General features: G+C 43.8%; 2 protein-coding genes across 2 annotated transcripts; one reads left to right on the forward strand and one right to left on the reverse strand.

Moving 5' to 3' along the window:
• Positions 1-3,931: 3,931 nt before the first annotated feature.
• On the reverse strand, positions 3,932-16,867 carry wdr36 (WD repeat domain 36). Its single transcript, XM_084482844.1, has 23 exons — positions 16,581-16,867; positions 14,653-14,680; positions 14,312-14,412; positions 13,642-13,762; positions 12,627-12,759; positions 11,905-11,959; positions 11,664-11,796; positions 10,809-10,984; positions 10,171-10,291; positions 9,584-9,649; positions 9,342-9,425; positions 8,740-8,900; positions 8,364-8,478; positions 7,602-7,776; positions 7,093-7,201; positions 6,694-6,773; positions 6,352-6,459; positions 6,094-6,191; positions 5,801-5,976; positions 5,534-5,647; positions 5,272-5,353; positions 4,695-4,900; positions 3,932-4,361 (listed from the first exon to the last, which is right to left on the reverse strand). The coding sequence occupies exons 1-23, from the start codon at positions 16,734-16,736 to the stop codon at positions 4,212-4,214; spliced, it is 2,748 nt and encodes a 915-aa protein (XP_084338970.1). The 5' UTR covers positions 16,737-16,867; the 3' UTR covers positions 3,932-4,211.
• A 370-nt stretch (positions 16,868-17,237) lies between these two features.
• Positions 17,238-25,887, forward strand: slc25a46 (solute carrier family 25 member 46). Its single transcript, XM_084482789.1, has 8 exons — positions 17,238-17,651; positions 18,812-18,854; positions 19,858-19,915; positions 20,038-20,115; positions 21,400-21,500; positions 22,445-22,501; positions 23,441-23,498; positions 24,082-25,887. Exons 1-8 carry the CDS (start codon positions 17,423-17,425, stop codon positions 24,817-24,819), a joined length of 1,362 nt encoding a protein of 453 aa, XP_084338915.1. The 5' UTR covers positions 17,238-17,422; the 3' UTR covers positions 24,820-25,887.
• The last annotated feature ends 2,006 nt before the right edge of the window (positions 25,888-27,893 follow it).

Below are 27,893 nucleotides of genomic sequence, written 5' to 3' on the forward strand. Positions count from 1 at the left end.
CACCATCACACTATTTGTTGCTCAGCACATATTTCATTTCAATGACCCCGGTGGTCTGTTTTTGTAACTCGTGGCTTCTAACGTGGCATTTGATCAAAGTGTCTCCCTTTGATGCCCTCTCTCCCTTTCTCTGTATCGCTACAAACTTGCTCATGCTCTCTCCCTCACTCGCTCTCGTTCCTGCTCCCTCGCTTTTGCTCTCTTTCTCCCCCCCTCCCTCCCTCCCTCTCCTCTCTATTCTCTCTCACTGTATTGTCTTACACCCTCTCTCTACCTGTATTGACTTACAACTCTCCCTCTCCCTCCCTTTTAGGCACATTGGACACGTGGGCTGGGATCCCAACACAGGCTTTGATGTAAGTCAACTTACACGTTCTCGTGAACATTTGCATCCAAGTCAACTCACAAAACGGGCAGCGAAGCTAAACTCACCGCCATGTTTAAACAAGAACATATTCTGGGGGTGAAACCCTAAATCTGAATAATCCACAGACTCTCTCCGCCACGTAAAAAAAAAAAAAAAAAAAGTCAAAAGTAATTATGACGGATTAGTGAAATGTGGCGTCAGGTTGACAGATTACAAGGATTGATAAAAGTCATGGTTTAATAAACTCGTGGTTTTATGTACTGGTCTGTGATCCCTTAAGGGTTATTTTTGTCACAGCACTTGATTTGGGAGGAGGCTGGAGGATGGATGGTTGAAATGGCAAATAATTGGATGAATTAATGGATGGTTTTATGCATGAATTGATGAGCCGTTGAATCAATGGCTGGCTGTATGGATGGATGAATGAACAAACGGGTAGATGAGTGAATGGATGTATGAGGAGTCGCGCACAAAGAGGCCTGTGGGACAGGGGCGTGGCCAGGACATTATTTCTTGGGGGGCCAGCTCGGGCCAGGGGGGGGGCACGATTGTTGACCGCGGGGGGGGGCATGATTGCTTCGTGCGTTAACAGGGAGGCCGAGAGCCTGAATCGCGCTTTCAACAAAACATGCAGTGAACTGTCAATCAACTGGGGTGTGGCACCTGGGGTGGCACATCAGGTTCCAGGGGGGGGGGCCAGTATTGCCACCCCCCGGGCCCCCCTCTGGCTCCGCCACTGCTGTGGAAGCCGCCACGCTGCGCTGCACAGAGGGACCGGGGTGACAGTGGAAGCATGTACACACTAGGGGTTGCATAGACTAGTCGACGAATCGACGGGTCGACGTTACTACCACCTAGTCGACCGTGCCAGGAGACGACGACTAGTCTTTGGCGCGCAATTTCACACGCTACCAAATATGGCGGTTGCAGAAAAGACAGCAGTTGGTGAGTTTTTGCCGCAGCAAACACGGACTCACACTTCAAGTGTGTGGAAATATTTAAAAAAAGATGGACATGAATAGCACGGTTACTTGGAAAATATGCAATATCAGTTCTTAAGTACAACAAAAGTACAAGCGTCATGCACGGTCATCTGAAACGGGCCGGTTGTCTGCCAGAGCAGAGATCTTGGCAAAATACATTTTTGGACGGGCCTTCTGTCGTCGTGTTTTTAAAAAAAAATTTTTTTTTATCTAGACTTAAACACACAAAGTTATAAAAGGGTGCAATACAATTGACATATCATTAGCCTCATAGCATAATTTCCAAAGTCATATTTTAAGGTTAATCTTGTACTTAGCATCAGAAAAGTCAAATATATGACTTGGGAAGATAGTGCTTATGGATTGTAAAAAGCACTCTGATTGGCTTGGGATATAGCTGGGACACATTGAATCAGCACAGAGGAGAGAAGAGTTATGTTAGAAATCACAATTTGGCCTAAATATGACTCGGGCATTATGCTATGAGGACCAACGGTATGGACTTATACTGCCCTCTATAGGTCAAACGCATACATTGCATGCAAGGTCTGTCGCTGGCCGTTTTTGGGTCAGCAGGTCACTTCAACCAAACGTTAACTGACAAAGACCCAGAACCCCAACCAATGCATGATGTCCTCCTCCACCCCAGCACCCCCCCCTCCCCCCCACACCCCAGCTGAACTACCTAGGCCCCGAGCTGAAGCAGCTGGCCGACATATATACGGCATCTCAGAGGCCCAGTTCATCAAGAAGCAGGCCGGCCGCGTGAAGGCGGTAAAGAAAGAGCTCAGAAAAGAAGGTGAGCGGGCTGAAGGATCTACCGAAGGGATCGCCCCTCTGGTCCACGGGAGGCTGGAAGGCTTTGTGTAGAAGCATTGAATCTTGAATGGATTGAATTTGTTCTTTTATAATGAATGTATTTTATGTTATGGTTATTTGCAGGGCCGACGTAGGACCCATCTCCAGCCCGGGAGTTTCAGGCCCGGACCGGTCCACTTTTTTTTCAGTTTTGGAAGAATTTGAATAAATGAACAGCGCAAAACTCTTACTATCACTTTTTTTATTGGATATTGGATCAACGTTTGCCAAATGAAAAAAATCCACCTCAAGGATCAATTTATAAGAAAAAAAAAGTTTTACTTTAACTACAAATTATATGTAAAACATACAATGTTAACCCGTTACATATTTGGGATAATTTCAGTCAGTTATATGTGTGGGTTATCTTCATATATAAAATCATTTCTCGGGCAGCAACCACACTTTGTGAAGGGTTTGTGGTCTTCAGGAGGGAGTAGCACCAGGGGATGGGGGGGGATGGGGGGGGATGGGGGGGGGCGGGGGCTGATGAATTGACTTTGGCACCGGTACCCCGTTCCATCTTCGGTGAGGTTATCATCTTCCAGTACTGGACATTCTGGCCCATGTGTTGGAGTAGGGTCAGTAGGCAGACATCTCAGTTGGACGTCCGAAAGGTTTGGACCAACATGCTTCAGGTGGTAGAACAGTGTTATGTTGTGTGTTTTGTCTCCTCCTTGTGGTCATTGTATGCATGGATTTTTCTCTACTAGTTTATCCTGTTTTCCTGTTATTTTCACTGTATGTCTCAAAATAATATGTTATGTTATTGTTGCATAACAAATATGATATGAGTTAATGTCGTCTTGTATATTTAGAATTCTTTTATTAGTATTCGTTCCACATTATAAAAAAAACAACAACTTTGAAATACAACAACGACTCTGCGACTCAACTGGGGCGGTTAGGGGCCAACGGTCACATGAAACGTCAAAAAATCGAAAACCCGACTTGCCAAGCCACAGGCCCCTGCAGCTGGAGGCTTTTGAAATCTTCCGTCTAAATTGGTGTGGGCGGGATTATAAAGAAGCCACGCCCACAGGGTCTCTGTCGGTCGGACCTGCAGAGCTGCCGTTACCGCACGTTGTATATTTTGGGCTAAATCCCGAGATTCTCCAGTCTTCCAGATTGATGAGTAAGATGTCAAATAGCGCTGTCCGTACGTGTGCCCAACGTCTGCCCAACGCACGTGACTCCGCCCCAAAATATGATAATATGGTTAGGAGTCAGAACTAATTAGTATATGCAGGAGAATTTGCATTTCTTTTGTATGTATTCGATAAAACCTATAATTTTCATGAAAAACATGACATGGAAATTGCAGTGCAGTTTGGAGGGGTTAAATCTGGAAAAAGTGAAGCACTTTTTTTTTTTTTTTTTACAGCAAAAGTTCACAACCGGCCCCCATAGAAGGCATCAACTCAGAAGGATGGCTGTGGGTTAGTGAGTTAGTTACCGGTAGTTATACACTGAATAAGAAACCCATTTATTGAATAATTATATACGCTTTTACTGGAGCTATATGCAAAACGGTCACTGTACTAAATCATAAAATTACATTTCAGATGAAGGAACCTGCCCAATAGAAATACTGGCGTCTCTGACAAACGCTAGTCAGTGTGTTCCTCTTTGAAACGTCCATCCCGGGTTGGAACTTTCCATAAAGTGGTAATTGTATAGATGAGCTGTTTTATGGAGTTTATTAGTCCATTTTTTTTTATTAATCCTTTATGTTGAAACACATTTGGCAACGGTAACAAGACCAGGAGGGCAGCACAGCAATGGGTAAAATACAAAACAACACATATTACAATTCGTCAACTTATACCAATTTAAGAGTTACAGATATATATAGGTTGTATAGAGTTCTAGGTCCTAACTATTTCTCTGATGTTGGGATGTGTTCATAGCCAGACAGTCTAAGACACACACACACACACACTAAACACTTTTATTGTGGCGTGTCTTTTGCGTATCAAAATGAAAGCGTGGCACCTGCAGCTTCAGAGCAGTGCGGTCTTGGTGTAGGTCAGCAGGCACAGCGATTGGTCAAATGAGATGCGGAGCTCCGCCCATATCGTCTCCAGTCGCCCTAGTAGGCGTTGCAAGGCAGCAACGGCCAAAGGGTCACCTGACAGCGGCCGCAGGTAAAGCTGTATCGGGAACAAAGAAAGCATATGTGTTCAGTTACATATGTTCTACGTACAGAGAACCAGTCGGCTTATTGGGATTTGTAGGCTGGCTACGTTGAGCTACAGAACAGAAAGTCAACACAAGATATATAAAAGCTTTCCTCGACGTAAACGGGAGCATACCAAGGATGCCATTTCTAGTTCAATATTCTATATTATAAATATATTTAATATCAGTTCTCCGAATCCATTCCTACTGCCACTTCCGACACCTCCAGGTCATTTCAGTCAGTTAAGAACATTCGTGAAGGAAAAAGAGACTATCAGACGGCCGCCATGGATTAGGGTTGACACCTTGAGAAGGAGAGCCAGGTAGGCCTGGGCCAGGTCGAAGTCCCGCCTCTCTTCCAACATGGCCTCCAGCATCTGGAGGAAGGCCACTAGGAGCTGGGGAGCAGCGCTTGGCTGGGAGGAGAAGCCTAGGTCAGGAGAGAGGCCCCGCAGCTCAAGGTCCACGGCAGAAGGTCCCAGAGACTTGAGCAACGACAGAGGAGCGCAATCTGATGGGAAGAAATATCATCATCATCATCATCACTAGTGCAGGGCCCGTTCCAAACCTTCCTGTTCTGTGACGCTTAATAATAAGGTGTAATAATAATCCTCATCAGTATCATCACCATCACCCTCATCCTCATCATAGTATTGCTATTCTGAAATGGATACTGAATGAAGAAATAACACAGGAATAATTATACATAAACTTTTCAAGAGTATATACTGTACACAAATATACTATAAACACACATATATACTGTACACACATTTACTGACACATCCACTATATGAAAATGTAATTATGAAATTATTATTATGAAATGTATTATATGAATTATATATTATCTGTAGACAGGAAGACAGGAAGTGAACCTACAGTCTCCGTCATCCAGCGCGGTTTCCAAGGCGATGCTGAACGCTGTTTTTTGCGCCAAAGCTCCGAGCCTCAAAACCTTCGACTGGAAACAACGAAAAAGTTAAAGCTAATTTTCATAATTACAATTTATTCATCAGTGTGGTCTAATAACTTATGATCAGTGTGGTCCCATAACTAATGTCACAGTACCTGGATGCCTGGAAGCTGTAACTCTATTCTATATATGATAATAATAATAATAATAATAATAATATGACAACACCTGGTCGACTGGAGCCTCGGGGGTCTGGAAGCTGGGCTGAAGGCCCGAGACGGTGGGCAGGAAGTAGGGGGCAGCGGCTGGCCGCTGGGGGGGCTGCTGGGGCTGGTTCCTCCTCTGGAAAGACAACGCAGGGGAGCACCGTTCAGGGGTTCAGTGTGTGTTCAGAATGTCAGCGGCTCCGTTCGCAGGGGTCCGGTACGTTTCAGTTTTTTTGGGGTTTCAGTTCGTAGGGGCTGAGCAGGTACAGGTGTACTGAACTGTGGTTACCTTGACAACGTCCAGGTTGAACAGGTTCCTCCAGCGGGACTCGGGGAGCGACGTCATGGTGACCAGGTGACGCTCCAGCTGCTCCTGGGAGTCCCAGCAGGCAGACGCCATCTTGTCCTCCTCCCCCTCGTCGCCCGGGGCAACGCTGCTCTCCCCGCGTTCCTCCTCGTCGTCGTCTGAAACCGTCGGAGACCAGGTGAACACTGGAGTGTACACTGTTCACTCATTTACAAAACAAAGCTAAAGGCTGATTCATTTGGATGTGGAGCTGTTTAAGGAAAAGGGGTGTCTACCAGGGCTGGGGGAGGAGCCAGGGAGGCTGACCGTCATTGGCTGGTAGTCAGCAGGAAGAGGGCGGAGTGAGATCAGGCTATAGACGCTCTTATTGGACCTGGAGAATGACAAACCCTGTAGCGTTAGCATGGCCCAATGCTACATATTACCTGGACAGCATCTAGAGTGTGTTAGCATTGTGTTAGCAGTGTGTTAGCAGTGTGTCCGCTTTGTGTCAGCAGTGAGTCAGCAGTGAGTGAGCATGAGGCATCACTGACCAGAGGTAGATCCCGAGGCTGTCCACGTGGGCCGAGGAGAGGAAGTCTCCGTTAGGAGAGAGTGAGACACTGACTGCAGCCGTCTCACACAGGAAGCAGTCCACCATGCTGCGGAAAGACATTTCAAAATAAAGTACAAGTGTATAATGACAGCTTGTTGACTGGCTATGATGTATTCAATTCGATTTAGTAATGTTACATTAAACGCTCTGGGAGGAATCATGGCCAATAGCGCTGACGTGGTTTTTTTATTCATGGGAAAAGCGCTTGTACTCAAAATACTCTTCTTGCAACCAACAACAGTGGTAGTCATTGGTGGTAAATGTGTTGTAGTGTAGTTACCAGCCAGAAGGCAAGTCCCAGGTTCTGATGCTACAGTCCATTGAAGCCGATATCAGCCAGCGGCCATCTGGACTAAAGGTCTAGAAATAGAACACACACACACACACACACACACACACACACACACGTAAGAGGCGTGGTGTGTCTTGGAGTACACCTTGCCAGGAGACTGAGAGGACAAGCCAAACCGTCGGGCAGCAGCACTCCACTCTACAGAGCTACAGTTTGGTCAAGATACAACAGAATCTTTTATCTTAAATCTCAATATTTAGAAAAAGAATAAACAAACTGGGACTGCATCAATAAAATCCCAGTGCAGTGGCGCATCCAACCCTGACAACCACACATCTATTTGCACACACATATATACAGACAGACAGACAGACACAAAATACTTACGAGGTCGTTTATTTTCCCGCCGTGACCCAGGAACTTCCGGACAACACGTCCGGTTTCTGTGTCGATGACTACTAGCGTCAGGTCGTCCAGCGCCAACGCTAGCATACCACTACACACACACACACACACACACACACACACACACACACACACACACACACACACACACACACACACACACACACACACACACACACACACACACACACACACACACACACACACACACACACAATTACATTTCTAGCTAGAAATTAATTTTCTTTTGTCATTGGCTTCAGTGTGTGTTTATGATGTGTAGTTTGTTAGTATCAATCGCCATGCAACGATGGAAAACATTACACTGACAATGTTACCCCTGAAATCACCAAGCTTTGCATGTTGTCTGAATCTTTGTCTCGTGTCGCCATTCAAGCCGTTATTTGGTTAAGTATTGTTTTAAAATAACTAACGATAAAAATAAATTAAATAAATAAAAAACTTGTATATTGTATAAAAGTGTATATTACCTGTCTCTGTGGAGGCGCAGCAAGGAGGGGGCGCTGTCCAGCTGAGGGGGGTTGGCGGGGTCGTCAGGGCAATGGGTCTTAAAGCGCCAGGTCCTGAGGAGTCGGTCGCCCCCGACACTGAACACGCGCTGGTTCAGACCGTCCACGCACACACCGCGCACGGCTCCCACGTGTGCTACAACACCATTGAACATCGTTAGACAGTCGATCTGCATTAAGGGCTCTTCATGGTCCCACGTTCACGCAACGCAAGGACCACACAGACGCTTCGACGTAGTCGCGAACGTCGCTGGTCCTGCGTCGGGTTTTAGTGAGGGTCAACGGGTCAACATAGTTCAACGGGAAAACCCTAGACGATATAACAGCACTGTCTGCTTTCACTGGACCTCCAGGAATACACTCCCTTTGGAAACCCTTTGTTTATTTATGTTATCGTTCAAATGTCCAAATGATGCATTCCAAATGATGATCAACTTGTGTCCGTGTGAAAACTCCTTAAATCGATCGATAATGACTGAACAGAATATGTTAGCGTTGTTTGACAGTTGCAGAGGAGTTGTCAAACTGAAGCACATTTGTGAGCTTTATGGACATAGAAAGAAGCGCTCCTGGATTTTAACTACACGATAGACCTACATGATAGAGCTCATATGGGAACTTCATAGAGCGAATATAGCTACATGATCAATCAAATAAAGCTACATGCTCAGTGATGTTTATTGGTGCATTGATACAGATCTGATTTATTGGTTATGATTTTACCAGTGGGGTCGCCGTAGTGACCGCGGTGGATGCCAGACTGCAGGTTGTAAACGTCCAGGTGACCCGATGACCAACCGATCAGAACAAAGTTCCCGCAGGAAGTAATGTCAACCGCCTGCATGTGAGAGATGAGCGACAAACTTGTGATTGGTGGCAACATACCGTATATAAACGACATCTAATTACACAGATGACATTGGGAAGATGCACCTAATGATTCAAAAACTCTTCTCTACTGCCCTATTGGGAGCCACAAGATGTTAAGGTGAGTGCTCCCCCTTCCTCCCTGCTCAATGCCGTAGCAGACCGGGGCTGCGGTATGCGACGCCTCTCGGGGTGGAGGGTGAGGTGTAACAGGGTCAGGAGTCTGCGTTACCGTTGTGTGCACGTTGCGGAGCCGGGCGCTGTCCAGGCGGTCAGGGGGCGGGGCCAGACGGTGTTTTCCCATGGTGCATCGCTGGTAGTTCCAGGTGCGTGCGGCCGCCTCTCCGCGGTGCAGCGCCACCACGCCGTCCCAGTCGCCCTCACGTGCGCTCTCTGTTTAACACGATCAATAGTCAATACAAGGTTTAACACAATCAATAGTCAATACAAGGTTTAACACGATCAATAGTCAATACACTGTTTAACACGATCAATAGTCAATACACTGTTTAACACAATCAATAGTCAATACACTGTTTAACACGATCAATAGTCAATACACTGTTTAACACGATCAATAGTCAATACAAGGTTTAACACGATCAATAGTCAATACACTGTTTAACACGATCAATAGTCAATACAAGGTTTAACACGATCAATAGTCAATACACTGTTTAACACGATCAATAGTCAATACAAGGTTTAACATGATCACTAGTCAATACATTGTTTAACACGATCAATAGTCAATACACTGTTTAACCACATCAAGTCAGTCAATACAAGATCAATAGTCAATACACTTCTAGTGTGTGTGTGCGTGTGTTTGACCTGAGGAAAAGCAGGTGATTGGTGGAAGCAGAATCTCTTCAAACTTCAACCCTTTCCTCTTGGTCATCTTCTTGTTGGCAGAGCCTGTAGTAATAGGAACATTGAGTGGGTTGAGATGTGCAACCTCACTGCGAGACGGCACTAAGATCTACACAATGCAGCGTATATAATATTGTAGTAATTAATAATTCATTATTATTCAGACAACATTTTATTATTATTAATATAATAATACAACTGACCGTGTCCCAGGCTCTTGTTGAAGCGCTCGTGGACGCTGGAGAAAGACTGTAGTGTCCCATCCTGACCTAGACACACACACACACACACACACACACACACACACATATATCACATCTTATGTCATACCAGTGTGCTACAATACACAGTTTAAAAAATGGTTTCATATCAAGTAGTAAGTTGCCCTCAAGTCTGAGAATATAATGTTGTCTTCAGTCTAGAACCGAATTGGGCATCCTGATAAATTATTTTACTCTGGTTTAAACACTGAAACAAATCCCCCAGTCCCAGCCCAATATCTCAATTAATATTGACACCATTGATACTACCATACCACACCATTAATGCAACAAAATGAAAAACTTGACAAAATATGATAGATTGTTCGTGGCTGTGGACAATATTGGGCAACATCCATGTACAATATTGAAAAATCATATTTTGTCAAGTTTCATATTTTGTAGTATTATTGGTGTGGTATGGTAGTATCAATGGTGTGATATTGTAGTATTATTTGTGTGGTATTGTAGTATAGTTGGTGATGTATTGTAATATTATTGATGTGGTATTGAACCATTATTGTTCCTACCAGCACTCAGGATGTCCCGGCCAGCATTGCCGTGGTGACGTATAGTGGTGGGAGGAGCACTGTGGCCCTGACGACTCCGTAGCAACCGGGCAACGCCCCCTTCCTGCTCAAACACCCACATCTACCGGAGAGAATTTGCATTAGCCACTCCCCTTCCTGCCCCAAAACCACACCCACCATACAATTGACCACACCCTTTCCTGTGCAAAGACCACACACACCATACCACCAGCCACGCCCCTTCCAGCCCAAAGACCACACCCACCATACCACCAGCCACACCCCTTCCTGCCCAAAGACCACACCCACCATACCACCAGCCACGCCCCTTCCTGCCCAAAGACCACACCCACCATACCATCAAAATGGTAAAAAAAAAAAACCTTTTCTGTCACCTGTAATCAGCCTGTCCAATCATGATTGGATGGCTATCCCGTCTGTCTTCCTTGTCTTACCTACCCGTCTACCTGCGTGCACCCATTTAGAATGCTAGCTAGCTAGCCATGTGCTTTGAGTGGCTTTGGAGGGAGGCCTGAAGTGAGGGGCGGGATTGTTTTCAGAATCTAGCTCACTGTGGCCGGTTTAACCAAACTGCCTACCCTAGCTACAGATTATAAAGACGCTCAAATGAATCTCACCTTGAGGGCGTTGTCCGCTCCATTGGTGAGTAGCAGCTGCTGGCTGGGTAGGAAGGTTGCCCCGGCAACAGCAGAGCGGTGGGCGTGTCTCAGCTGGGTTACCAGGCGGCGGCTCTCCAGGTCCCAGAAGGCCATGTGACCACCAGGCCCGCCGGCCGCCATGACGGGAGGGCCGTCTGGAACAGCGGCGACCACAAAGGAGTGTCAGTGTTCACATGAAGCGGAGGAGACGGAGGAGAAGATAGCGCTTCTCCTGTGTGGAGGAGTGTGGACGGCAGGATACACTACTACGCTACATTAGCACACCAAGGAGAGACTACTATTGGGGGAAATTACAAACCCAGCCCTTTCAAAACATTCAACAAGTATTCGCTTTAACATATGTCGTGTTTCCAGTTTGGCATATCTGCTGAATTGAACAATGTCTGAGTCCCCCGCCTCAATAATGAGCTAGATACTTTGAAAATAGTGAAACCTTGCATCCCTAAAAAAATCTGCGGAGAACTGCATTCAATATCCAGACATTGAAATGTGACTGATCGTCACAATCTTGGGCTCTACTTTGTTCTCCATGTCTGTCCGACTCCAAATAATAATAAAGAAATCATCTTATTTTTTGCATGCAGCTTTCCTGAGTATTTCAAGTCCAAATATGGAATATAAGCAGTTTACTGGTGCTGGTTGTGTTCTAAATTGTTTTTTACACGTCCCAGTTAAAACCGTTTTTAAAGATTCTGGTTTAAACTGGCTTCAGAGGTTATGTATTAAAAGGCTTTTTACAGGTTCTGATTAAGCTTGTTTCGAGAGGTTCTGGTGTGAACTGGTTTACAGGGTCTTGAGCAAACTGTGTCTTACCAGTGCGGAAGCTTATTGTGGTGACGGGTCCCCAGTCTTGACTGAAGGACATCAGTGTCTTGTCAGCTCTGATGTCATGAAGGAGGATGCGTCCAGAGGATAGGCCGACGCCCATCACGTCCACTGCAGGACTCTGGGCAGAATTTTTTTTTTTTTATAGAGATGAGATGCGTGTGTAATCTCTGCATTCGTGTCTGCGGGTGTGCACCCATGTCATATATGTAAAAGGGCGTGGCCTGACCTGCTGAAGAGCTGTAACCCCTGATGACCAGCCTTGGAAGGTGTACAGCAATTTACTAAAAAAATAAAGTTTATGATTAATGAATATTAAAAGTACATGCCTACATTTTCATATCATTAATACATTGATACTAGTAGGGCTGAACGATTAATCAAATTCAAACCAATCCGGAGGTTGTTTCCAGATCTTGCGGCTCTGCTCGTGCGGTCGACCGGTCGGTGCAGAGAGCAGCATCATATGTTGTCTCTTTGTAGTTACGTGAGTTACGAGAGTGAGTGTACTGTTTCGATTTTATCGCGTACTGACGACCAACTGCTGCTGTATAGTCCAGTACTTTGTGGTGCGTTGTGCGGTTGTCATCACCACCCCCCCACACACACACACACACACCAGACTAACGAGCTAACGATAATTAGCCGGCTAGCTTTTTGCGTTCACTCCTCCAAAGTATGGACTTCACATGGACGTTGTTAGAGAAGAACCGTGCAGAACTCGGAATTACGTTGAAGCAAGATAACGTTACTGTCTCAGTGACTGAACCTAATGACGGTGCATCTTGTGCCCAATAGTTTATGAGTCATGTGATCGGCCCCTGCAATCGTTAAATTTCAAGTTGACAGGCCGATCACAGGTTTAGGGTGTATCGGCCGATAATGATCGGTGCCCGATGAATCGGTGCCCAATCATTCAGTGCATAATAAAAATATAAAAAATTAACTTACTTGGTCTTAAGGTTCCAGAGCTGCAAAGCACCCTGGGAACTCCCCAACAACACCTTGTTCAGGTAGGTGCTAGGGTGGGCCAGGACAGAGAGGTCAAAGGTGGCTGGGTCAAAGGTCAGGCGCAGGTACTCCTCTGGTCAATTCAAGGTGAGGGAACAGGAATGAGGATGGGGGTGGAACATAAGGATGTTAGACAGGAAGCTGTAGGAAAACTGTGTGGTTACAAAGCAAGCTACACCGTAATAACACTAACGAACACTAACGATTTGGGATGCAACCACACATTTTCTCCTGAAAATGCACATGCGGCGAAATGTCTAGTTACAGATCATCATCTAACTTATTGTCCTGTATAACAAAACCCTCCTATTATGTTAGGGGTGAATTTGACCCGGACTCAATGTTAACAGTCTCTAAAAACATGGTTAACATACTTTTCAGTATGTAACATACTTTTCAGCTCGATTCTTTATGACTTTCCCTAACTCTATGGGGTAAACATAGAATACATGAAATAAAAAAATTAAAAAAACATTCCTGTACACATTTTGTACACATCGTTATTGTTGAGGTCATTTTGACCCCTAGCACTATTATTCTATAAAACCCTAATTTCTATCTTGTTTTTTTTGTGTTGGATGATACTGAGGGCACCAACCAAGGGCACAACCTGAGGTCTATATATCTATAAAAAACAGATATTCATGCTCCTGAATTACAGCGATCTGACGCAGGGAACCAAAGATGTGATTAACAGTTAATGTTTGTGTAGTAAATTGTATAAACTAAAGGGTTTACCCTATAAACTAAATGGTTTACCCTTTTGTTTATACACTGCTACACAAACAGACAAATGTTTGTCTGTTTGTTGGTCTGATTTGGTTAGTCCCAGACCAGCAGGTTAAATGATTAATGATTAGTTAAGTCAACCACGCCTTGCGTGGGGTTGACTCCGCCGTCGTTGTGTGAATGTGTGATTGAATATTTGGAAGTCAATGTAATGTAGAGGGTTTACCCTGAGTGGGAACATCCCAGACCAGCAGGAGTCCGTCACGGTCAGCAGACACCAGCGTGTCTCCCAGAACCAGTAAGAGGTGGACGTCTGAGGCATGTGCGTGTGAGTAGTGGTGGACTATCTGGATCGGAGAGTCAGAGAGGAAGAGAGAGAAATTTATTACGATGATTCAGTATGATAATTAATGATGAGTCGACTCGGGAAGACGTTTGAAGTCCATTCGACTGTTTGCATGTAAAGGATCTCAGGATTAACATTTTCTAATGGTCGGACTGGTGACACTTTTCATTCGGTGGCACCCCAAGAAATCTATTGTTGTCAAGTTATTCTATATGCCTAAATCATTATGACAATGTATTTCAATTAAACCAGGAAAGCCCAACTGATCACGAAGGGTAGTGCCTAATTAGATTCATTATAAGAGGTTTTGGAAACTACACATTGTTTCAAATTAGTTCATTATATAATTCAAATAATATTGTAATTCAATGTATGGCAGGTTCCCCGATTCATGTCTGGGAAGCAATGCATCTCTCAGAAAATACAAAGTGTTTAACCGACCAATATTTCTGGTTCGATCTGCAAGTGTAGCAACAACTAGTCAACTCATAATGAACATCCCTTGTGATGATAGAGAATGATAATATAATATGTATGAAACCCTCCTGACCTCCTTGTTGCGGGCAAAGGCATAGACATCTCGACCAACAGCAGCAAACACCAACATCCTGTCAGCCGCAAGACAGGAAATGTCCCCTGGAAGAGCATTACCTTGGGTAGGGAAAAGGTTGGTTCAGGTTTAGCGAAACATCAACATTAAAAATCGGATCACATGAGTAAATATATTAAAAATGTATTACATATTCAACTAAGATTATTAAATTGACATTGGTTTAAATGACCAAATAAGACTTCATGTCAACACATGATCAAAATAAGACTACATGTCAACAAGTTAACAAAAGAATGACATGTCACTGAATAAGAGGAAAGCAGGAGTTGTAAACTTACTGACAGCAACGATGCCCAGCTTCTTAACCTGTGTCGAAATAAAATCAAAAAGTATATATATTATAAATAAATGTTATTAAAACAATACAAATAAATAAAAGGTATTGACAACAGAATGACATTTAACAATTTACTACAATCAGAATAACATTTAACAGAATAATGTATTACAATCAGAAATGACCTACATTTTGCCATGTACTTTTTTCTAGATCAATAGATCTTACCCAGATATTGATCCTAGGCAGGACATTTGGTCAGCATATGTTTAAGACTACAGAATACCATCCTAAACATACCAATTGAGGGTCGTTAGGTTGAAGTTTGGAAATGTAAATGTAAATGTGTAGATGTAAAAAATGTAAATGTATTTGTGTAAGGGCGTATATTAGCTGATAATGACATATTTTATTTATTAATGTGGCCTTGTGAAAGGGCCAGTCTATATATTCCAAGTGAAAACGCTCACACCAACAAGCAATAGAGCGCAACAAATATAGTCTCAAGCAGTTATCTATCCTTCATATCGATCTAAAATATGGGTGCACCATTTAAAGCAAAATACTGTAGTCATCAAATTCAGAACGAGCTGACAGAGACACGTCGAAAACCGATCCAAGAGTAAATTCTCTGCAAATAGAGGGATGCCATAGTAAGTTTGACTCATGGACTGTTCAGGCAGCTACTCTGTGAGAGCGAGTTTTGAGGATTATTTTCTAAAGCTGACACTACAGGCGAGTATATGTGTACAACATTTGTTGTACAGATTGAGAAATGGATGTAGATCCTGCTCATATAGTTGGACAGGGGTATGATGGTGCTGGGCATGAAGGTGGAAAGGTAAGAGGCATCAGGCGCGCAGTACAGCATCCTTCTCTGGTCTACTGCACTGTAGAAATCACTGTCATCCGCAACACCCTGAACACTTCAGGGAGCTTCATTACAGCCTCCCCAAAGAACTTTGGGGAATGCTTATTGAGCAACCATAGCAGCAAGAAACAACACCAAAAGTTATGATACCCGCTGGTCGAAGCATGATACGTGCCTGTCTAGTCTACCGTTATTGAAAACTACGATGACGTGTTAACGACCACGGTTAAGCTGAAAACAGACGGACGGCGAATGCAGTGGAACGGCATCCTCGCTCACTCGAGCTATGGAGCCGTGGTTATAGCTGAGCAACCGGCGGCTGCTCAGATGACTAGGGATCTGGTGACAGTGCTTAGGAGCAAACAACATAATTCTACATACAAATGTGGGAGAAGGCATGCTCTCTCTACTAGTCTCTAGCTGCGAGTGTTGAAGTCACTCCATCAGTGCCCAATGGCAAGAGATAAAGGAGTGTGGTGCTTTACTGCCCAATGTTGATACTGCAGATGTGGAGGCAGCACGCCTAGGCATGCGCCTGCCATTAGCGACATCTGCCAAGTGTTGAGGTGTGCAGACTTCTACCCAAACATAAACACGATTTAAATGGAGGCCAGGGCCACGGAGTACGGGTGAAATGCTTTCTTTGGAATAAGCCTTTGCATCGGTAACCAAATTATTGTAATGGATTCGATTGAAATGCGACTTAAGCCGACAGGGAAAACCACTTTCATTCGGGTGCGGCTCTATGGCCAACGATCATTTGAAGGTGATTTTTAATTTGAGGATTGATCTAACTTGTTGCCTATCTTTTCAACAGCACACCTGCCACAGCAGGAGGTACAGCCTCTGGCCAGCGGCAGGAGGTACACTGCAGCCTCTGAGGCTGCAGTACCGGCATGTCAACAACCAGAACTAAGTCATGTCTTTATCGTTACACACGTCGTTCTTATCTTCACAACCCTATATCATCACATTCCATTGTCAGTGTTATTGTTATGAAACACATTTAACCTAATTCATTTCAGACAAGAGACATAGTATAGCACAGTAGGACTTACATTATAGGTGTGGAACCGGTTTCCCACCGCCGTGGTCACGTAGAACTCCCGGTGCCTCGCGTGGTACCGCAACACGTGCGGGAGGTGGTTAGAGTACAGCCCGAGCGCCCGGAACCCGGAGAACAGCGAGCTCCCGGTCACCTCGTGAGCCAGCATCTCCGCAACCCACACGTACCGACTCCAATGGCCTTATTATAAGTATAAGAAATGATAATTCCAGAGCTTGAATTAATAATACTAGTATTGATTTGAGATGACGTGAATGGCACGCTCCGCGTGTTTATAGTTCGATGAGTTACACCAAACACGGTCCCCTCTCCTTAACTATGGAAGTTCCGCATACAATGCGTTCCCGCAGAGATATATTTTCACACGAGCCTTCTATCATCATCATAATCATCATAATGATCATCATAATAATAATAATAATAATAAGAATAATATTAATAATAATAAGGATAATATAAAAAAAATAATAATACATTCCTTCATATAGTACTTTTTAAGACGCTCAAAAACATTATCAAATTAATTCATATTATAAAAAATATAAAAAATCTTAACATATATCGTATTAGCGTTTTAATATTTTAAAACATATATTGTCCGCTGTCAGCTGGCTCCGACTCTCTGACATCGTTTCCGTTTCCGGTACTTTTGACAGCTCGGTTTGTTTTTCGAAAACAAGAGAAACGTGAACGCTATTGAAGTTAAACAAATTGGCGTGACACCGTTTTCGATGCTAATCGCCTAACGTTATTTCTGTGTGGCAGATTGTGTGGCGACACCGCGGGGTCGTGACAGTGTCGGAGCGGTCGTGTTTACTGGAGCTCGAGCGGGCCATGTCGTCCCGTCGGCCCGACAGCTTCGACGGCCTCGGCGGCTACCGCGGCCGGGACGAGCCGCTCTACGGCGGAAGGTCATTTGGCGGCAGCAGCTCCTCCGACCTGCAGCATTGGGTGACGACGCCGCCCGACATCCCGGGCAGCCGGAACCTGCACCCCGGGGAGCGGACGCCGACTCACTGCGGGGAAGGCGGAGAGGATCCGCAGCCCGCGGGCGGGTCTACCGGTGAGCACTGGAGGAGGTCCTGTGGGTTAGCCTAGCCTGAGTTCCAAAGGAGGTCCTGTTGATTAACCTAGCCTAGCCTAGCCTAGCCTAGCCTGGTCTAGCCTGAGGACCGGAGGAGCTCCGGGTGGTTAGCTTAGCCTAGCCTAGCCTAGCTCGAGGACTGGAGGAGGTCCCGGTAACCTAGCAGCCCGGAGGAGGTCCGAGTAGTGACATGTAGCCCTCGTATATTGTATGTATAGTACCTAGTAGGTATAGTACTACTGAACCTAACTACGTTATAGTTATAGTAGATTGTAGGCATATAGTTTAGTATAACGGAGGTTTAACTCTACGGTAACCCTGGTGCATAGTACTATAGTACCCTACCATAGTCAGTAGTTAGGGTGGGCAATATGGTCAAACTAATATTTTCAGCTTTCATAAAAACATTCTTCAGATACATAAAAGTCGCTTGGATCAGCTATACTAAAATATACTATACTAAAAGAAAAGATACTGGTATTTTATAACTTCACATCTTGGGATCACAAATATTAACGAAATGTAGTATATTAAAGAGACCCCATTATGCTTAAACATCAATGAATAATAATAAATGTAGGCAACATAAAAAAAATCCTGTACATTTTTCTACATGAACAAATATCCATTCATTGATTTTGATTAGCAAAAAGTAGACAAAAGTGAACAGCAATGTTCGGGATTGTATCTCCAACTCTCAATTTAGAGCCTTGACAGTCAAGGGCCTTTGTGTCACCCAGCCTGTCGCCCATTCCCCTTGTTTATCATTCAGCCACTGTGCGCGCACGGGATCTAGGAACGTATAGGTGTTTGGAAGATATAAGGGGCAAAGACTCTGTGAAGAGTTAGTTAAAGGCAAGTGAGCCAAAATAATTGTATTGCTGTTACTGAACTAAGACTGTCATTCAGAGAAATCCTATGTTTTGGTACCAATTTGTCTCTCTGTTCTACTGTCATTTGAATGCAGATAGTGTTCTTTTTGTGATGTCAAAATTACTTTTATTGTACTATTCGATGTCATAGCGAATGGACAAGGCAAGGTGTGTGTGGCTGATGGTGACGTCCAAGAGGTTAATGCTTCTCCATCACTTTATATGAATAATATCCAACAGCTGATAAGAATAATTCTTATTTCTCAGATCAGCTGGATCGCTTCGCCGGGTTCGGTATCGGCCTTGTCAGGTAAATTATAGTAATATATCACACACACACACACACACACACACACACACACACACACACACACACACACACACACACACACCAGTGGTGGCTGGTGGTTTTTAAAGTGAGGGAGGAAGGACTGCACGCTTGGTTGCCATTGGCCTGCTTGCACTGTTAGTGGCGTATGGTGGCATAAGTATGTGAGAATCAAGTTGTTTCAGGGTGTTTTGGTGAACTCCAAAATAGCAGGGAGGGATAATTATGTGAATAAAATTTATACAAATCCACCAGTGGCAGCATTGTACTTTGAAAGCTGGTGGGCAGCATGTCTTGAACTAGGGCAGAAGGAAAGGATGCAAAGCCAATTAGTCAAATCAGGCCTACTCTTGATTTGTAAAACTAAATAAAAAATCTGGGCCTATTTTTGCCCTCAATGACTGAAGCTATTGGTTGTAATTTGGCTATGTTTATTTTCAGCTACAATTGTTCTAAGAAAAATGAAGACCAAAAGTGATTCCATTTAAAATGCATCATGCTCTGAATCATTCACTAACATCCTTTCCACAATATTAAACAGAACCCTCAGAGTAATAAACAACACAGCCAGGCTCCTGCTTATTAGTTCATAGCGCAGCGAGGGCTCCTGCTTATTGGTTCATAGAGCAGCCAGGGCTCCAGCCTATTCGTAAATAGACGTTGACGCGATTCAGATCCCTTAGCTAGTCCCACCCACTCAATGAATGAATCAGAGTCAATGGAGGCTGAGGGAGGAACGTCCTCCCCAAAGTAATATCCAATAGGCGATAGGGGATGCTAATATCCCTTTACCCAGGGAAACGAACATTACACGTACAAAGGCATTAAAGTAGTCATATTTAAGGGCATTCATTCATTACAGTAGTCTGGGCAATCTACATTTTTTATTTAAGGAGAATCTTCCTCCCTCTCCTCACTGGAGAAGACGCCACTGACACACACACACGCACACGCACACACTCTCATGTATTCTGTCTTTCTATAGTCTGTTCACAGAAAACGTGCTAGCTCATCCCTGCGTTGTGATTCGACGACAGTGTCAGGTAACTTCACTTTGCTTTTAAATAAAATTAAGGTTTTTTATTCATGGTAACTTTATGTATGAAATCATACTAATTGCATTGTTAATATTGAACTCCATACCATTGTGGATTTCTTTTTGTAGATAAATTACCATGCTCGCTGCCAGCACCTGTCTCCATTTACCGTTGTCACGGTGATGTACCATGTAGGCAAGACCCAGGTAATCAATACATGATCCATCATTTTTTGATTGATTTGTTAGGTTTGGCTAATCAAAACAAACAGAATCCCCACCAATTGGCAACAATTGCGGGCTTTGATTAACATTGAATAGACACACACTGAATACACACAATACCCACATACTGAATACACACATACTCAATCAATACATTAAAGAATGATTGAATACACATTCACGTATACTGACTACACATACACATATGCACTGGTGCCATCTCTTGGGGGGTCACAAGGTTTCTTGCACCCCCAAAGATAAGGTTGGGGGTGCAAGGCAAGCACGTTAGAATGCTGCGCTGAGCGATAGAACGCTGTGATAGCACCCTGCCACCTCCCTCCCCCTCTCTCTCCTCCGTCAATCGTTCTAAAGCATCGCTGGCAACATTCCTGACATACCAATGGTTGGCAGAGTGCCAAATGATTGGCAGGTCGAATATGGGTGCAGGTTGGGCTTACAAGCGCACGTCAAAGGACAGACAAGAAGAGACAACGTACGTGCATTGTAATGCCCCACAACATGAACCTTGCCTTTCAAGATGCCCTTTCAAGAGTTAACATATGCCGAGATGCGATGAAGACAGTCAAAGAGCTGATCAATACAATGAGAGAGTCACCAAAGAGACTGGCATGGTTGGACTCTTTCCGTAAGCCTGCAGGTGGGAACAATTTGCGCCCGCTTTGCCCCAACTGCTGGACGTTGCGGGTGAGCAGTGTGAAGTCAGTTCTTGCGTACTATGAGAGCCTGGCGAGTTACTTCCATCCATTTCTACATTTCTAAATGAGTGACTGAAATGTAATTAAGCTAGGCCTACTCCCATTTATTCGGGCATGTTTATGGAAATTAAGTGCACGCCCCGCCACTCGTAATGCACTTGTAAAACGCATTTGTCAATTGATGGAACGGTTAAATCATACATCATCACAACCAAAATTTGGAAAAAATTGAATAAATTACAGATAAATAATACGTAAGTAATTCATGGTCTACTGTTCTGAACCTCAAATTCTGAAAGCAGGACTTTGGAGAAGTGATATAGCCTACTTTTTGGTGGAACACATTTGAACCCCCGTGTTGACCTTAAGTTGACGCCACTGCACATATGTATATCGATATATACATAACCCTTAAAGCCAAATCATTCATGTGATGATGATGTTGTTGTTCTCGTCATGGTAACATGGTCCTAAGGCGCTGTGGAAGGGGATGGGCAGTACCTCCCTACTCCAGGGTGATGTCATTATGATGTTGTCGTCATGGTTACAGGGTCCTAAGGCGCTGTGGAAGGGGATGGGCAGTACCTTCCTAGTCCAGGGCATCTCTCTGGGAGCCGAAGGGCTCCTGAGTGAGTGTTGCGGGCTGCCGCGGTGAGTAGTGAGGCAGTACATATCATATACATATACATATCGGACATAATTTGAACAATACAGTAATATTGTAATACGAAAAGGACAGAAAATGATCTATACAGTAATACTGCTATATAAACTACAATATAATAATCTATAAAACAATACGGTGATATTAAGTACAATATAAACTCCAGTAATACTGGAATATAAACTACAATATATAAGTAAAAATAATAAGTATATAAAAAATATCTAAGTATACAATATACAATAGAGTGAATTAATATTAAACTGTTAATAACCCTCCTGTCTTTAATTGGCAGATAGGCAATAGGTATTGTGCTGTCTTTAATAGACTTCATTAATTATTGATCATTTATTACTATAGTCCTTTAACAAAATATTTATTTAATATTTAGTTAAAGGACTATTCTGGTTTTGAACATTGAGCCCCCTTTCTTGGTTTTCTAGGATGAAATAGAGTGGTTGACACAGAAATCTTGACTATTGGTCCCGTTTCAGGTATTTGTCTCATTTAGAATCGCCCTGCCTGCTTCAGAATGGCTGGCTACGGGCATTCACAAACCTGTCCTTAAAACAACCCTAAACATTTGTTTTTAGAAATGTGCAACTTACTGAGTGGTTAGTGGTGTTTGTTGATGTTCCAAATCAAGTATCGTAGCGAAAAACTGTTTCTGTCGTGTTTTATTTGGCATTTTGTAAATCCCATTTTTTTTTCTCATTGATCGTTGACAGGAAACGGAAAGGGGGGCTGTTTACGTTTGGTTGTAGTCTTTACCTGAGACACGACCAATAGTCAAGATTTCATCCTAGACAACCCAGAAAGGGGGCTCAATGCTCAATGCTCAATACCGGAATTGTCCTTTAAATAATAGTAATTATTCATGATTGTCCTAACTTTAATGGTTCATTATTCATTACTGTATTGTTTGTTAAAGAGAGCTTCCTCATCGATGGACCTTCAAGCAAGTCACTGGACACTTCCTTCTCAAAGGGTAAAAATAAACTTGTTTTTTAGTAGTTAGCTTAGTACCGGTATGTGTATAGAGTGCAATAGTGATTCGGAAAATAAAAATCCCATTCATTTTCTCCATAGAGGTTTTGATTAAAAGCCATAATGTCGTAACCATCCGAAGTATATTTGCAACGCACTATTACAGTATATTGTGAATCGATGGTGTGTGCTCCTGTAAAATCACAATGTCATTTGCAACCACTACACTACCCATAATCCTAAAGTGTAACACGTCTTTGATTGGTGGAGCTCGCTGTAACCATGGAAACATTTACCTACACCCGCGAAAGTCAAGTCGTCGATGACTGCTGCCACTGAACTCAATCGCTTACAACAGCAACCATGATTTAGATTAATGGAAAGTTAGAGTTGTTGTAAGAGCTGTAGAGGAAATGAGCTGTGCATGTGTTAAAAACGAGTAACGTTATTACACGGTGACTGCAGTCAGGAACAAAGGAACATACCATGTCGCTGACAAGACTATTTACACTATATGAAACACTATACGTACACACACACACACACACACATACAGAATATATGACACAACTTGTATTAAAAATATAAACAATATAATAATGACAAAGGTTATAAGATGCAAGAAACTTTTATTAAAATAATTTGTAGTAGTATATTAGTTGATTATACTAGTATTATTAGAGTAGTAGTAGTAGTAGTAGTAGTAGTAGTAGAAGACTATTATCATGGTTAGTATTATTAGTAGAAGTATATAATTAGAAGTAGTAGTAGTTTCTTCTTCTTCTTATTATTATTATTATTATTATATTATGAGTAGTAGTCTATTATTATAATATACACTACTATATTATTATGATTAGTATAAGTATCATTATCAAATGAGTATTGTCATCTCAGCTAAGTATTGGTCGTATAAGTACTATGATCTGCTCTCTCTCAGTTTGACTGTCATGGTGGCGCTGCCGTTCTACGCAGCCAGCCTCGTGGAAACCGTCCAGGTTGGTTTACACACATGCTCTTACGCACACGCTTTACACTTATTAGAATGTAATGTATCATTTAAAGTCCTAGTTCTTCACTGTGTGGTGTTATTTGTGACGTAAAAATATGACTCACTGACTTTGTACTATTTTGAAGATGTTGTATGATATAAAAGCAGTGTTTCTAAACTGATGGGTCGCGACCCAAACGTGGGTTGTGGACTTGTTCTGAATGGTTCGGTGGTGAGTGTGTGTTCCGAAAGAATATATATATTTATATACACTATTATATATATACTATTTTAGATGAGAAAAATCACAAAATAGTTCTAGTGCTAGAGTAATGTGCTTTGAATGCAGAGATGAAAATCTTTGTTTATTTATGCTTAAAGGTTAATGATGTCATTGTGTATGTGTGTTTGTGCTCGGTTTGACTAAAAAAAGCTTTTTGTATAAAAGTGACGACTTGACAACGATGGGAAAATGTGGGGCCCAAAGCCAGACCAGTTGAGAACTTCCTGTCATAAAGTGTGTTTTTTTTATTTTAGACTTTCTAGTTTTATTTTTTTTAAAGAGCCTGTGATGTGTTTCATTTTCGAAGAGTGAGGTGGTGCGCGAGCCACCGGGGCCCCTGGAGTGTCTACGAGAGGGCGTGGCTCGGCTGCTGGGCCCCCGGCTCCTCCCCCAGCGCCGGCTCCTCCCCTTCCGTCGCCTGCTCGCGCCGGCGCTGCTCCACTCCCTGCTGCGCTACGCGCTGCTCACCGCACTGCAGACCGCCATCACCGCCCTGATACGCTACTTCCTGTCTCGGACCGCCGCCAGGAAGAAGGCTGCCGCGATGGGGGAGGGCGCTGGTCTCCATGACAACCAGGGGGGGAGCAGCAGCAGCGTCGTCGGCGGCGGCGGCGCGGAGACGGCGGTGGACGGCCACTTTGCGGAGCTGGCGGCGTCGCTGGTGGCGTCGCTGGCGGCCGACGTGGCCCTGTACCCGCTGGAGACGGCGCTGCACCGCCTGCTGGTGCAGGGCACGCGCACCATCGTGGACGACACCGACGGGGGCGTGGCCTCTCTGGCCGCCGGGGGCGTGGCCTATCTTGCGGCCGGGGGCGGGGTGGTGCTTCCCATCAACACTCAGTACGACGGCCTGCACGACGCGCTGACCGGCGCCAGCGCCGGCGTGCTGACGGGGGGCCGCGGGGCCCCGGAGCCGGCCGTCACGGCGGTGGGCGGGGCCTGTCTGTACCGGGGCGTGGGGGCGGTCCTTCTGCAGTACGGACTGCAGGCGGCCGCGCTGTGGGGCGCGCGCACCGCCTACGCCGCCGTTGCCGGACGCCGCTAACGCTTAGTTTCTGTCTTGTTGAAAACACAATGTAATTATGAACACAATGTATCAAACAATTGTCACACACAAAGACCGTCATCGCCGTCAGACCCCTTTAACCTCCCGGTCGAACCAGACTTCATCGCTTCCTGGTCTCACAATAGCATTTCTTACTTGAGAGAAAATGACTCAAGATGCACTTAAAAGGGGGGTTTATTTAAAAAAAGACAATACAATTGCATGAATCGGCATATACAAATAAAAATGATGAATAGAAATGTGGTAAGAATATATTATGTTGAATGAAAGTTCTATATCAACATTTTTCCTCTGATTATTTCAAGGTAGCCATGGTGACAATTAAAAGTAACGTGAATATTTCAAGGTTTCATGTTGTGTTTTGAAAGCAATCCTATTCATATATTAGAGTCAACATAGTTGACTCTCTTTCGCTGTCTCTGCGTATGTTTGGTATAAGTTAACTCTAGTGGAGGTTTTATTATTTTAAAGGGCCAACAGGTGTGGGGTTGCCAAGCATTAAATGTGAGTGTAGCACTATTTTAGGGGTTAAGGTTAGCACCAGCCCATAGCCTCTACTCAGCATCTAGCCCCAAGCCTAGCACCTAACCTAGGAACTGATCGGCAAAAATAACGGACACATTACATTACGAATATAGTCAACTCTGGGTCCAAATCTAATAAACACAACACACCACACATTCAAGAGGGTCAAGATGACCCTCGAGCCCCCCTATCAGTCTGCGGAGAACACTCTGCCACAGCTGGATGGCGAGGACACACATATCACACAGAAAGACAACACAACCCGGAGGCTCAAGAACAAGAGAACCCTCGATAACCCACACATAGTCTACCACACACACTTGGCTAGGAAAGAACTATAAGTTTCACATGCACCGGATCACGGGGTGCTCTTCTGAAGCAGAACTTCCACGGAGGCGAAGCTCCAGGCGACCTCAGCGCTGTTAGGGGACGTAGAATATTCGATCTCTCACGCTTTATGAATCAGTATTACCTTTGCCACTTTACTCAATAAATCCGAGGCCCTCGTGCTGACAGACTTTATTACCTCTCCGTCTCATTTTATCTGGTCAAGTAACTAGGCAGACTGTTTTTCCCAACATAACCTAATCCTATAACCATGTCACCATCTGGGAACAACATTTGTCAATCTAATTTAAACGAAACACTTATAACTATATTAAAGATGCATGCAGGCACCAATACTAAACAGTTATTTTTAGTTTTACTTCTGTTTAGGCTACTTTTTTTCTGTTCGTGGGTAAAATGAGTCAAGAGGCTTAAGGAGAATCTCAGTGACGTGGATAATCTGCTTCTATAAAATAGTCTACCCCGTTGCAGCCTCATTGACTGCTTTTATTTTGAAGTACCAGTATTCATCTTTTTATTAGGTTTAACGTGACGAAGTAGAAGTAGCATTTTTTTAATTTTATTTTAGTTTTGTAGAAGTAATTGGATACTTTTTTTTTAAATATAATTTTTCAACGGCATACTACATCTGTTTTCATATTGTCTAAAATGGGACTAGGCCTACTGTACAAATTTGTAATAGCAGGTAAGTATTTTCTGTATTATTTATGCAGTAAATGTAGGCTACTTTTAAGAACCACTTTTTGTTAATACATATACAGTAAAATGGATCATTATAATTACAATTCATATTCACTTTCCAGAAAGCCTCGCACTGCTGCAGCTCCCAATCCCTCCATCATCCAATTCTACTTCGATGACGTCAGGGAGACTGAACTGTCTGCGGCAGCTTCAAGGCGACGCCTTCAACCTACTGTCGGTTGTCTACCGGCAGGTGGGGACAGAGTCCTTGTAGTAGGCCTATTAGTACTAGTAGTGCTGTATAAAGTTCTTCGAATCGTACAATTCGAATGGTACGAATATAAAGCCGTCTCTGTATCATTTCCAATTGTAGGAGTTGTCCAGAGCTGATGAAGAATGTAAAAACGAAAAGGAGTATAAGGTAGTAGAACTGTAACCTAATCAGTGATCATACTTGAAACTGAAATGGTGTAATTACAAGTAATATGATTTTGTTGTAAATACTTAATTAGGTATTCACAGAGTACCTATTGTTGTTGTAGAGTTTAGGTATTATCAGTATTCCGTATTGGTGATGCTTTTTTAGGCACAAATTGTGTAAAAAAAAAAAAGCCAGACTTATGTGGAAAACAAAATCTTTCAATATTAAATCAATCACTATGACACTTGAGAAATGTGTGTGTGGTCTGACCAACGCTTGGGGGTAGACAGGGGCAGTTCCATTGACTGCCTTGTAGGCCAGTAGCCCTACCATCATCTTGAATCTGATACGAGCTACTACAGGGAGCCAGTGGAGTTCACAGAAAAGGGGGGTCACACGGCAAAGGTTTAATTGCGGAGGCAGGAGGTCCAGCAGTTGTCGAGCGAGATGCAGTAGTCGAGGCGGGAGATGACGATTGCTTGGACCAGGAGCTGAGCTGCTTCCCTCTTGAGGAAGGCCGGATCTGCGTCTTTCTGTGTGTATGTCTGTGTGTGTTTTCGGAAGAAAACACACTTGAGGCCCCTATCAAAGGCATAGTTCCGTCTAGGAGTAATGACGTGCCCCCATGATTCGCTTGAAAAGGCCGGTCGTCAGGTCGGCGGTGCGTGGGCTGTGAACAGATTTCGTGACTGCTATAAGTCCTATTTACTAGTTTTAGTTGTACATTTTATAATGTGGTATCCCAACATTTAAAATGTAAAGATCGACTCCAACCTATTTCCTCATCAGCCGAGCTGCATCTTCAGGTGGGCATGGCAACCAAGCCCCACCAACTTCAGCTCAGAGCATGGCACCGCTGCATGGCATACGTTCATCCCGCTCCTTCTCGGAGACCTGATTACTACCTACGAAAAGGTGAGTTGCTGTTGTTGTGTTAGAGTGTCATTGTGTTACAGTGCGGTTGTGTATGTGCCGTGATTGATCACACTTATATTTCATCCATCAAGTCCTCACACTGTCAGGGCTACAGGCCAATGACCGCAGAAACCATTGCCAAAGCCAAACCCTCACGCCCCCG

This window comes from Micromesistius poutassou (genome assembly GCF_964030765.1).
Source record: "Micromesistius poutassou genome assembly, chromosome: 18".
Classification (NCBI taxonomy): domain Eukaryota; kingdom Metazoa; phylum Chordata; class Actinopteri; order Gadiformes; family Gadidae; genus Micromesistius; species Micromesistius poutassou.